Source organism: Oryzias melastigma, unplaced genomic scaffold (genome assembly GCF_002922805.2).
Source record: "Oryzias melastigma strain HK-1 unplaced genomic scaffold, ASM292280v2 sc00184, whole genome shotgun sequence".
Lineage (NCBI taxonomy): Eukaryota > Metazoa > Chordata > Actinopteri > Beloniformes > Adrianichthyidae > Oryzias > Oryzias melastigma.
The window spans coordinates 674,074-686,884 of NW_023416879.1; the positions used below are offsets into that span (position 1 = coordinate 674,074).

General features: G+C 39.5%; 1 protein-coding gene across 1 annotated transcript in view; it reads right to left on the reverse strand.

Annotated features, from left to right (window-relative positions):
• The window catches only part of galr1b (galanin receptor 1b), a 27,200-nt gene that overhangs the window by 11,399 nt on the left and 2,990 nt on the right, over nucleotides 1-12,811 (reverse strand). The window contains exon 2 of the mRNA XM_024261187.2: nucleotides 1,037-1,102. Within this exon, the coding sequence (XP_024116955.1) occupies nucleotides 1,037-1,102 (66 nt within the window). The remainder of the gene's footprint in view (nucleotides 1-1,036; nucleotides 1,103-12,811) is intronic.

Sequence of the window (12,811 nt, forward strand, 5' to 3'; positions counted from 1 at the left end):
GCGAGCTGACTCCTCATTGGGGGGAGTGATTGCCATAGAAATGGTGACTGAGACTGACTGGTTACTGACGTCTTCTGCCTCCAACATGTTGGTGTCTGAATTGCGAAAAAATGTTGACTGAATTGGCTTAATTTGGTTGGAGCCGGAAGGAAACCTTTTTCTGTGTGTGATGTTAAACACATTCAATCCAGTTTTTTTAAACAGTCGGTGCTCCGTATCCATTCTCATCCAGTCTTGTTATCTGTTGTTTTGATTACTAGAATTCCCTTCTATTTCGGTATCTCCCAAAAATCCATCCATAAACTTGAGCTGGTCCAGAACAGCAGCATGCATCTCTACTAAAACTCCACCTTTTCTCCACATCACTCCTGTTCTTCACCAGCTTCATTCACTTCTAGTTAATCAAAGGATGCAGAAGAAAATCCTTCCACTCACCTTCAAAGCCGTTTCTGATCCTCCCATTCACCTCCCTGTACCATCTGTACCTCAGCACCGTGGGGTGCAAAGCTTCCATCAGTCTGATCCCATCGTTTCCCTGATATCCATAAGGTTTCTATGGCTGCTTTTGAAACAAAACTCAAAGCTTACCTGTTTAAAACACCTTACTGTTATGATTTCATTTGTTTTGTCTTAGATTGCAATTTGTGATGTTGTTTTTAACAGTTTTATTTAATACAGTCATCTAAAGCGTCCTGAAGAGGACAAAAGATAAAAAGTTTATTATTGTTAGTATTATCCTTCTTCAGGCTCAGAACTGGACCAACCATTTCACAGAAGTCCCGTTCCACCTTATCAAACCAATATAACTTGATTAACCAGCCTTTCATCACGAACTCCGCCCACTCAGAGCTCTGAGCAGAGCCAAGTAGCTAAACAGCTGACCAGGGAGGTTCTGATTGTAATGAAAATATTTCCACGTTGGACATTTCTTCAGAAGGTTGTAAAGAACTTACCTGAATATTCTGAAGAGAATATTATGGATTTTTGTGTTTGTTAAAGACTGAACATTTGACTAAAGAGAAAAGGAGAAATTAACCTTTTGTTTGGAGCGCTGGGACTTCTTGGAGATGTTCTTCATCTTTTTATGAAGGTGCCAGAGAATCTGCAAGAAATCGAACATTAAGGTTGTATGACTGACGTGTGATGAAAGAAAGATCAGAACATGATCTGCAGACATAAAGTCAAACACTCAGAACTGGAGGATGTCTGTGAGGTTCAAAGCTGAGTCAAACCCAAATCCCATGCTCGTGGAGCCAGATCCATGCGGGTCACACAGGGTTCACTCCTAACTCAAAACATCTGAGGGTGTATTCAGACTGGAAAAGTCTGTTGATTAGGCCAAGTCCTCAACCCTGTGTCTGGTCTGAAATCCAGACAACCACCTACCAAACATTTTCTGCTTTGAAGCAAAGCTTGTACACAAAACCCCATGACTTAAGATCTCTTCAGCCAGGAATTATGAGTCCGAAGCAAAGCAACGCGAGAAAGACTCATAAATGTCCTGCACTTTACAGTCATTGTATTGATAGATCACTTATTTAAACTATGTTATATATATTATGATATTAAGTCCTGAACCGGATATTGATCATTCATGTAGAGAAAATGGTATGGTCGAGTCGAGGTGGGATTATATAAGTTCGCTTCCTTCCACTCCCTTTCAAGCGATCTACTTGTGATTTATTGATGTTATTTCATGTATTATGACCCGATTGGTTGAAATAAACCAAATCATTCATTCATTGATTTCATTCATAGTTCGCTGACCATTTTAGAACGTCAGTATCAATGTCAAGTCCAACACTTTTTACTGCCACTTTGGTAAGGTAGAGACATGCTGCAAGGTGGTTACTGAGGAGACAGCAGCTAAGAAGGTAGACTGATAAGTAGGGAAGGGTATCGTCAAGATCTAACCATACTACTCCTATTATTGCAACTGCTTATCAATCCTGTATTCTTATCGATACTTTTTTGCGTGAAAACAAGGAAGGAGAAGACAAATCATAAACTATGTACATGAACACCTTTTATTTTAGAATTTAAAACACAATATGTTAAATTAACATTCTTTTGAACAATAAATAAATAAAATCATTAAAAAATACAAGTGTGTCTTTGTAATAATAACATAGTTTCAGGGTAACAACTTCATTAACCGTGCAATTAAGAACCAAAAATGCAGCAGTGTTAAGAATATTAACAGTGGAAATAATAATGCACAATGTTGTATTTAAATTAATTTTACATTGTATGTCGAGTCATTTATTATTATTGTGGAACAATGTGAACATTCGGCCTGTAAATATTACATGGTCCTTGTTTTTTAGAGTACTGGTAGCTATATTCATTTTCCTCCTCCTTTTGTTTTAATGTCATGCAATCATCTGTCTGCAGCTCCTGTTCCACCGTAGGGCTGCCACGATTAGTTAGGACAACGTCGACGTGCGGTGAACACTTTCTAATGCTACGTCTGCCTTTGCCTTTGGTAACAAATTATTATTGTATTTATAGGGCGTTAGTAAGAAATTTATTAGCACAATAAGCAGAATAAGGTTCATTAACATACTTAGGTTTATTGATACCTTTTTATTAATACCTACATTTCTCAAATTGGAACTCTCTGTGGCTCATTACATAAATTTGTATTGATCAGGTTGTTCAGATTTAAATATTTATTTTCTACCATAAGCACAACAGATGCACTGAAGGGACATGATGGAACTGTTATGTTTTTGGTGCTGTGGTAGGGCGGTGTCCTTGGCCAAGATACTGAACCCCACATTCACCATTTACCATGTTTGTTTGTTTTCCAGAAAACAAAGTAAAGGCATATATATTACAAAGTGAATGGGGAATTAAAACAAAGGTTTTTAAGTTTCAAAAGATATCATGAATAAAACAGACCACTAAACTGTTTCATCGTTTCCATTTAAAAACGAGCATTAATTCTACTAATAAATTCTAATATTTTCAAGTTCTACAGAACAAAAAATAAATTGGCATATTTATCAACATCCCGTGACTAAACTAGAAACTAAAAGCAAATTCTGTGAATTTCTTCTCATAGTTTAGACCGTTGCTGCTGTGCAGAACTGAACTTAGTTGTTTTTGCTCCAGAATTATTGTTTATTTCAGTCTTAGATCATTGACTGTAAAAATACTGGACTTCGAGCCATGAGGTCCCCCATTGGAAATGCATTACTTCCTCTCCTCGTGAAAGTAGGCCACCGCTTTCACCGTCACTTCCTGATACGGTTATCACCATATTGCAAACGTCTGCAACCATCTTCAGTGATTGGTCTGAGTCTGTGTGAGTCATAGCTGAGTCATGGAATCTAAAGGAAGTACTGTCACCAATCTGGAGTGAGTTTATTGTGAGTGTCCGCCTCTTTCCACGCCTCGACCACGAGACCGCGGATGTAAACAACTTCTACTTTAATAACACCAGAGAATTGTAGAAGTCATTGTTGAAGTCTTTGAGGGAGAACCATTCCAACATTTGATTCTGTCAGCGGTCCTTTTGGATTTACTTACATTTATTCCTTTTTGTTGAGATAAAAGGAGCATTTGGGTGACGCCGCTGCACTTTTGTCACGTTACAGTCTGATCAGATGCACGTGAGAAGCGCGTTCAGCGGTATTTAAAATAAATAACCATCCTAACAAGTGAACATCTGGATCTTTTTTCTGTTTAAAAATACGACCAGGTCCTTTCAAGTTTGTCTTGCGCTCCTCAGACGGCTGCGTCTAATTCAGGCTGAAGCTGGAAAAGTGAAGAAGATGAAACTTTGGTTGGTGATTTTATGGAGGAGCTGTACCATTCCGTATGATACACAACTTATAATTTATAAGCTACAATCAAAACAGTGAAATAAAGAAAAACGAACGTTAAACAAACAAAAAAGTCCAAAGCACATAACCTCAGAGTGAAATCTATTTCTACAGAGTAAATCCTCATCTAAAAATGTCGACAGCATGCTCCTCTTGTTGTTTTAAACTGCTGCATCGGTACATTCCATTGAGGAAAACAACAGTAGGACAATGATTGGTACATTGTTGAATTGTAAAGTAGGTGTTAAAAGGTCTTCACGGACCCATTGATGAAGTCTGCTCCCATTGGCTACCCGTCATCTGTCAATCAAACCCCCCAGACGGTCGACGTCAGACCCACAAACGCTTATTGAGCCATCTGATTGGTCAATTTATAACTCTAATAACTTGTGATAATGGACAAAAATCTTTAAAAAAAATTAGGATTAGAAAAAAGAAGTTAATCAGAAAGCAGCAGAGGAAGAATGATTATTCTGACATATAAAATGACTGAGAAATAACTGTCTGTTTCTCAATGGAAGTCAATGGGACTTTGGCCTTTTTGGAACCCAGTGGTACTTCCTATATGGAACACGGAAGTAGGGGGGCTTGCTCTGTCCAGTTCTTATATACAGTCAATGTCTTAGACTGAGCATGTTTGGTGGCACTGCTTCAGATGGTAAAAGAGATTGATGGTGTTTCCAGTTTTAGAAGTAACATGCATTCTGCACAATTTGAAGTGCATGTTACCCTGTTTTTTGTCAGATTTTCAGTCACAATAATTCCTCCTCATCGGGCTGCAATGTGATTTTTGAGTCACCGACCAAGTTGTACAGTAGATTTAAAAAAATCTACCAGCCAAACAAACTTTTTACCAGCTAAACTATAACACTATTTTACACAGAAATACCTTAGAGGTTTTAATTTTAGAACTTTTATCCGACTGTTTTGGTTTTTTTAAGATGATGAAATTGCAAAAAAGTAATTTATAAATGTTATGAACACATCTTTTTTTGTCATCTAACTTAACTCAAATTCAAACATGCTGAGAAAACAAGGACAGATTTACGAGATTTCCAAGTTCTGCCTCCAGGTGATCACATTTTATACCCAGTCAAAACAAAAAACAAGTGAAAACACATTTTAGGTTATTGTTATTGAAAAGATAATTATAAAAATTAAATATGCAACTTTAAGGAGGCGGGACATTCAGCAAAACATCTGACAGATCACAGTTTTTGGTGTAAACCGGCTCTGTAATGCAACAGACTCTGCTAAAACACAGTGGATTCAAGTCTGTTAGTTTTTTTATGAATGTCCTACAAATGAATCTTGTATTTATCGACCACGTTTTAAAGGCTGGTCCGTGAAAATACTGTCCGACGTTAAACCAGTACGTATTTACATAGGGGAGACTCATAGAGGAGCAAGTTAGCATTAGCATAATTATTAGCGCCATAGCATTAGAACTAAAAACAGTGCCGTCTCCAAATCAACACTTTTTATTAATCTGTCTGTTGCTGCTTTAAGTGAAGCAGATTCATTCTCCAGTTTTGAGAAGACTGTTAAAAATCGTTGTGGTTCTTGACCAGGGTCTACTTGAGTCTATTCTGACAGAAAATGTTTTCAAGATTATCGGGGAAATAAACTCTGGTTCACTTTAAGTGTGTCCAGTCTGAATGCACCCTTAAACTCAGTTTAAATCAGAGCCAGAATAACATTTACACAACACCTGTCCACAGATCAAGGAGAGATCTGAGAAAGACGAAGACCAGAAGATCCACAGGCAGATGACATCGGCTCCAGACTGATCCGGGGCAGTGCAGACCAGATCTGACGGGTGGTTGCACACATGCTGAATGTTAGTCTGAAGTAAGTTCCTATCCAGTGAAAAACAGTCGTAGGTGGTTTCTGTGCTGGGATCTCATCCCCTTGATAATGTGGTCCTGACATTTTATCTGATGAAGAGAGAGGATCATCCTTTGACAAGTCAGCTCAGCATGTTGTGGTTGATGACGTCTGAGAGGAGGGAAAGCGAATAAAGAGTCATCGTCTGGTCTTCTGGTGAGAACAGAACTACCTGAACCTCAACACCAGCAGGTGATCAGTAAGACCTTCAGCCTCCAGTGAACATAAAGAGTTCAATCAATGAAGTTGTCAGGGTAAGCTTTTAGGGACCCAAAATATGACAAACCCAGAAGTTCAAGAAACCAGATTTATTAAGTCTTTGTCTTGGGGACCCCCTGGCGTCAAACAATGCAGCCAATACACGGACATGGGCTGAGGAGACTGTAGGGACGGAGTGGAGTCCTCTGAGAGCAAAAGGAAGGCATGGCTCCAGACACAAATGGTAATGAGACGAGGGAAAGCCAGGAGGGCGAGTAAACTCAGGAAGTTGGGGTTCAGTGACAAACTTGTTTTTCAGTTCAAATAATAATCACCAGAGGTCTCTGGGAAAAGCTCCAAAACTCAAAGTTGAGGGGACTTACGAGGCTTGGGGTAAAATGATGCAGCAGAGAGACAGGAGCAGGCAGACAGAATCAGGCACCATGAGGACTAGAGCAGATGCAGAAACACAGGCTGGCTTGAGTAGGGCAGGCGGGCAGGTAGAACAGGATTTTGCTGGCAACAAACAGAGCAGGTGAGTCTTCTGAGTGCTTGCAATGCAACGATCCAGCAAGACTGAAAGGCAGAGGCAGAGCTTTATAGAAGCAGGCACAGGTGGAGGGAATCAGATGATTAGCAGCAGGGCAGCTGCTGCCATGACAGAAGTAGCGGACTACTTTAAGGGCTCTGCTGTTCACCTGGATAACAAATTCAACTAGACGATAAACATAGATGTCCCGTACAGGAAGTGCAAACTAAAACCCATGAAGAACAAAACCTTGCCCCCCTCTGCACCATGTGGAGAAGCTGAGAAGCTCCTTCAGCAAAGGCTCCACCCTCCCCTTAAAATGAGGAGCATTGCAGCCACTGTTTGATTGGCTTTTGCACCAACACCACCCCACTTAAAGAAAACATTCATGCACATTTCTCCTTTTAGAGTATTTTGCACACATTATGCAAATGAGGGTCATATTAATTTTGCACTTCTGTCCATGTAAGTACTTCTGATGATTGCTCTGTTGGACTAAAGTCTTCTACTAGCCTGTGCAAGCATCACCTAAACTTGACAGATGGATAGTATTACAGAGCAAAGTTAATCAGAAACAACTCAGTTGACTTCAACTGTGTTTTTTACATAGGCCTCTGCAAGGCATGTTCAAGTGGTCATTTCCAATAAAAGTCTGTGTAAATGTGTCTAAATGTGCATTTTGGGCTTCTGGGATCAAAAATATTACACTCACACATCTAAGCAAGTTTCTATGACTGTTTTCAGCCCCACAAACAAAAACATGTGGTCATTGAATGTGACTTGCAAGTTACTGGAAATCAGCTTGAACATCGACCAATTAGGGACTGTGGATTTTGTGGTGATGTATGGAGGGCGTCCCTTTGAATTCACAGAAGAGCCAACTGTTTGAAAATTGTTCACAGAGACTAAATTAATCTTTCCCGGCTGGATTTCTATGAGACCAAGTATTTTATTATTATTTTATTTTTTTTATTTTATTTTTTAAACTTGTCCTGTCCAACAGCTGAGCCAACAGATGTGGGCTGAGAGCTTCTTGTGTTGGGCAGATTTTACTGTCACAACAGGGATTTATTGAGTATAAACCCCTGTTGTATTTAATGCTAAACTTTATTTATATTGATTATGTTTTATTTTATTTATTTGTTTTTCTTTGTTGTTGGACCAGAAGAGGGTGGGGGAGGGGTGAGAAGAGGATGGCAACAGAGGGAAGCAACATCATAAAACAACCAGGACTAAGTGATAAACTAGAATGGGCGGGGCCTGTCTACACACACACTCTATAGTTACACACACACCTGTTGGGACCAAGTATTGTATAAATTGGAATAGAGCTGTACATATAGGTGAAGTATGATTACAGATGTTTTGAGGCTGTGAAACTCCTCACTGAACTTTATTCACATTCACACTTCTCTCACTCCCCAAAGATCAGCCTTTCCTAGAAAAACAAGTCCAGTATTACCGAATGAAAACAAAGATCTGACCGCCATTGAAGATTTTTACAACTTTATAAAACTGAAAAATTCTGTAGAAGAGGCGTGGCACAAAGATGGACTGGGTTTTATTTTAAAAAAAATATAAGATTACACTGAAAAAAAAAATCCAGGAAAAAGGGAGACTATGAAATGTGACCTGTGTTAAAGCAGGGGAACTCTTTATTGTGAATCCAAATAAATGTTTTATTACAATTGAATGTTTAAAGGGGCCCTACCATGAAATTCTACTTTATGATGTTTTAAGGGCATTTTACTGTTCATTCCTCACTATAAAGAACCCCAAAAGAGTAGTCGTGTGGTTTTGTTTACAAAGTTTGGTCACGCTGAGGAGGCTCAGGGAGGCTAATTGACAGTCTATGGGCAGGCTCAAGAATTTAAGAGTAATCCTCTAAAATCCTGCACTCTCTGCAGCAGTCCCCTCCCCGTACCCACGGAAACAAGCAGGTTGTATGTGAACCGCCCCCTCCAGGAAAAATCTGTGCTGCAAGCCCCGCCCCCAGACTACTACGAACACACACCCACGTTCTCTGTGCAGCCGCGGTGCCGAGGTAGTTCTCCCCTTCCAGAATGTGTCTCCTGGAGCTGATAACTACCTCGACACCTCAGCTGTACCAGGAACCGCTCTCTGACCCATCTTTAGAGGCGGTCTCGGTTCTCTTCCAATCAGAATGAAGTTAGCCGTAGCTCACTAAACACCTGCTGTAATGTTCAACAAACATTTTTAGTTTATATTTAGTTGCACTTCAACTTCAAGCAAAATTCCACAGGAGATGTGAAAATGCAATAGTTTTTGTTAAAAATAGTTTGTAAAAATAGTTTCATTTGTAACTTTTGTTGGAGAAAGTAAAAGGAGGGAGAAAAACATTATTAAAATCAAAAACTGAATTTGGAATGAAAAAAATCAGAGATTGTTTTTGGTAGGGATGTCCCGATCCGATCACGTGATCGGAAATCGGGGCCGATCACGTGATTTGGGACTCGATCGGAATCAGACTCCTTTGTTCGATCAGGATCGGATATTTCATTTATTCTCATTATGATCAGAGCTTTATATTTAATCTTATCATTATGGATGAATACTCCACTAGAAGTCTGCATGTCATGAATAGATCCGAAAATGTCATCACCAGAAAACGCAGCAGAAAACAGCAGCAGCTCAAGCAGAAGGCTAATGTAAACAAAGCTAGCTAGAAAGCTAACTTCCGGGACCAATAACTCTTTTAAAAACACTTTAAACTGACAGCAAGTGTCTCTATTGGTTTGTTATAACTCAACCAACAAGCTATAAAGGTATTCCAACAGAAAAATACAGTATTTGTTTCTTTTTAATGTGAAGCTCTTCATGCTGCAGACAGATGGCTACACAGCAGCTGCTAACTGCTACATGTTAGCGCCGTGATTTAACTCCTTAGGACCCGAGCTGTCCTTTGATATGCCTGTTTTATTTATCTGACAGAGAAATAACAGTTAAGAAAATTAACTACTGTGGTAATAAAACTGAAAATGTGATGTCTTAAGAACTTAAAAAATAAGCACATAATCTTAAACATAACTAAATAAATAAAACTAATAAATTAAAACTAATAATGATATCAGCTATTCATGAACACTCATCAAATTTTATGCTAAAACAAAGTCATAAATTGTTTTTTAAGTATATTAAATGAGGTAAGGAATCACATTTGGTCAAAAATGTTCAATAGCTCTAAAGATGTTAAAGCTAAAGTCACTAAATTTTATCACATGACTAATTATCACTTATATAACAAGAAAACTGTATTTTTCTCCTAGTTTATATTTGATGTATTTTTACTTGTTTATTAAAGATACTTCACAGAAGTGTTTTATTTTAGTTTTTAATGATAAAAGAAGGTTAATGAAATATAAATAAGGGACAACACTAATCTGTTTCTTCAGTTTATTCATGTTTTAAATGTCTTATAAAAGTATCGGATCGGGACTCGGTATCGGCAGATACACAAAATCAAATGACTCGGAATCGGATCGGGCCCAAAAAAACCTGATCGGGACATCCCTAGTTTTTGGTCCATATCGCCCAGCTCTACAGCGCACTGATCCCGCCCTTCCCTCACATCCAATCTCTGTGTCCTCCTTGACGACCTCCATCCTCTCACACATCATTATGTCACTCTGTCAGCACATGATTGCCTCTGCACTAATAACCATCTCTGCCTCTCTCTCTACCTTCTCCACATTGTTGACTGAAAAATGGTGACTGAATTTACATGATTTTGTTGGAACCGGAGGAAAGGCATTTTCTATGAGTGACGTCTCGTGTCCATCTTTATTTAGCCTACTGTCAATGGGGCAGCCGTCCAGTCATTCTATAACATGGTTTAGCTTCATTTTCTAAATTTAGGATTATGTTTTTTAAACTCGGGAACTTGTTTAAAGACACATAACTCATGAGAGGTGCAAAGACTTTGTTTATAAGTGAATGTCAGTCAATAACAATCTTGGTGATTTCTTTATATCGTTCAGTTTGAAAATGGAATAAAATTTTGGAAATTAAATTAAAAAAAAACAGACAATAAAGTCCCCCTACAACAATTTTTTAAAATTTCTTTAAACGTCCCCAGTGGGGTTTTAAGTAGGACTAGAGCTGTCAGGCGATTAATTTTTTTAATCGCGATTAATCGCATTTCCTGAGTTAACTCGCGATTAATCGCAAATTAATATTTGGGCTTTTTTTTTAGGAAAAAAACGTGTGCTTCATGGAATTTAGCAGTTCTACATTAATTATGAAAACAAGAATGGCAAAATTAAGTTTTCATCAGAAATACTTTATTTTGTAACATTGTATTGAGATAAACTTTCTTAACAATAAAAGGCTGTAACATAAAATGCCTAACAAAAGCCCAAGTGCAAGTGAAGGGCATTTTAAATTCAAAACTTCAATCAACGTTCAGTCAAATAAAATAAACATCAAAAATAACATTTCCATAACATTTTCATGTTCATTTTTTGTCAGGACCAAATCTTTTCCTCCTCTGCTGAACTGCAGTAATAAATGAAATAGAGATTTATCATTTCCAATGAACTTTTGTTTTTTAAAACATTAAAGACTGAGAAAAGCGGGATACTCTGTGGATAGTTTGACAGTCTGTTACTGCCGCCGCGTTCTCTGGCTGCAGCTCGATGCACCGACGTGTCCAGCGGAGCTCACGCCATGAATATGCCGGCAGACAGACCGCTATGCTGGGGCTGGATCACGCTTAAACCTCCAGAACATTTAAAACGTCCCCCGGTGAGCTTGCTGTTCGGAACGTCGGAGGTCCGCAGCTCTCGGGACGCAGCGCCGGACGCGAGCCGGTACCACCAGACATGGTACTGGACGTGAACCGGTTAGGCTGCAGGAGCTCTCCAGGTCCTAGCGCCGGCCGGTTTTAGCTCGGTGGTTGGAGACCCGCCTGTGTTCTAGTGAGAGCAGCCGGTGAGTTAGAGGGCGGGACGCCCGCGCGCGCGGTATGGAAAGGGATGTATGAGGAAATCCGCGATTAATGCGTCAAAAAAATTGTCGACGTCAAGCACGTGTCAGATTAACGCGTAATTAACGCGACAAATCTGACAGCCCTAATTAGGACTGTGAAGTTTTTAACAAAAAATCCACATCCTAAAAGTCTTAAAAAGACATTTTACCTGTTGATCTGAAGCCTTCTTTCCCAAAAAAATCCCTGTGTGGGCGTGGATTATGGTGCTGAGCAGTGTAATCCCGCCCCTTATCCCCCCCCAGACATGCTAGCAAGACACAGACTTTGATAAGACCATGAAGAAATAAACATAAAATAAAACCTGATCATTTAAGCTGCATTGCAGCAGCAGCAGCACTAGCTGGAGCTCAGAACTGATTTCATGCTAGCACATGCTGATTGTTGAATTCACCTGAAGTAGAAATCTAATGAAATACCAGAATACAGAAAGGATCTAATCACGCGTTGTTTTCTAAATGTGTGCAGACAGTGGTGACGTTTTTAGATGCAGACAAATGGTTACGTTCAGGAGAACGGTTCCGGTGTCCGGTTAAACCACCCGGTGGATCCTGAGCGGGGCTGCTACAAGCGGTGCTGTTGCTGCTCGTCCCGGCCCGCTGCTACTCACGGTCGCCACCGGCCTACTTTCAGTTTCATTTTAAAAATGTGAGGCCAACCTAAAAACAACCCGCGGCTTCACTGCATGGGGGGTGGACATGAATTTCAATCACAAAATAATGAAAGCTAACATCAGTATGGTCTTTCACTGAATTATAATCCTTAACAGCACAGAAGTGGGACGTTTTTTTATCTTCTCCGGCCTCTACAGCTACATCCGGTTAGCTAGCTACTGTGACGTATGAAAGTTTCAGGAATTTAAAGTTTTTCTCGGGGACTTTGAGTGACAGCGACTTAAAAGGAGAAATACTCGGAAATGCAAACACAAAATGATTTCTTATTATATTTTTTCCCTTTCAGAAGAAAAATGCCACACAAACATGTTAAAAACTGAAAAAAACATGGTTTTTATTGGAGGGGGACTTTAACTGTTGCTAATCTAATGGTGAATAAGCTGCTCTGTGGGGTTCATCTGTTTGTAAATGTGAGTGATGATGTCAGTGCCTCACCAGCCGTGAACCTCACCGCACCTTACTGGCTCCAGAATGTTGGTGTGTTAGTTTTCCAAAATAAAACTTCCTTCAAAATCAGAAAATTAGAAGGTTAGCGTATGCACTGTCCATTCTTCCTGGGGGTAGTTGGATTTGTGGAAGAAGCTGATGAGGGTTGGTGGATCTTCCGTTCTTTTAGTTTTCTTGATGTTGTCATAAGTTGTCCTGGTAGTGTTCCTGTTGTGTGTGTGTGCGTGTGGGGGGGGGGGGG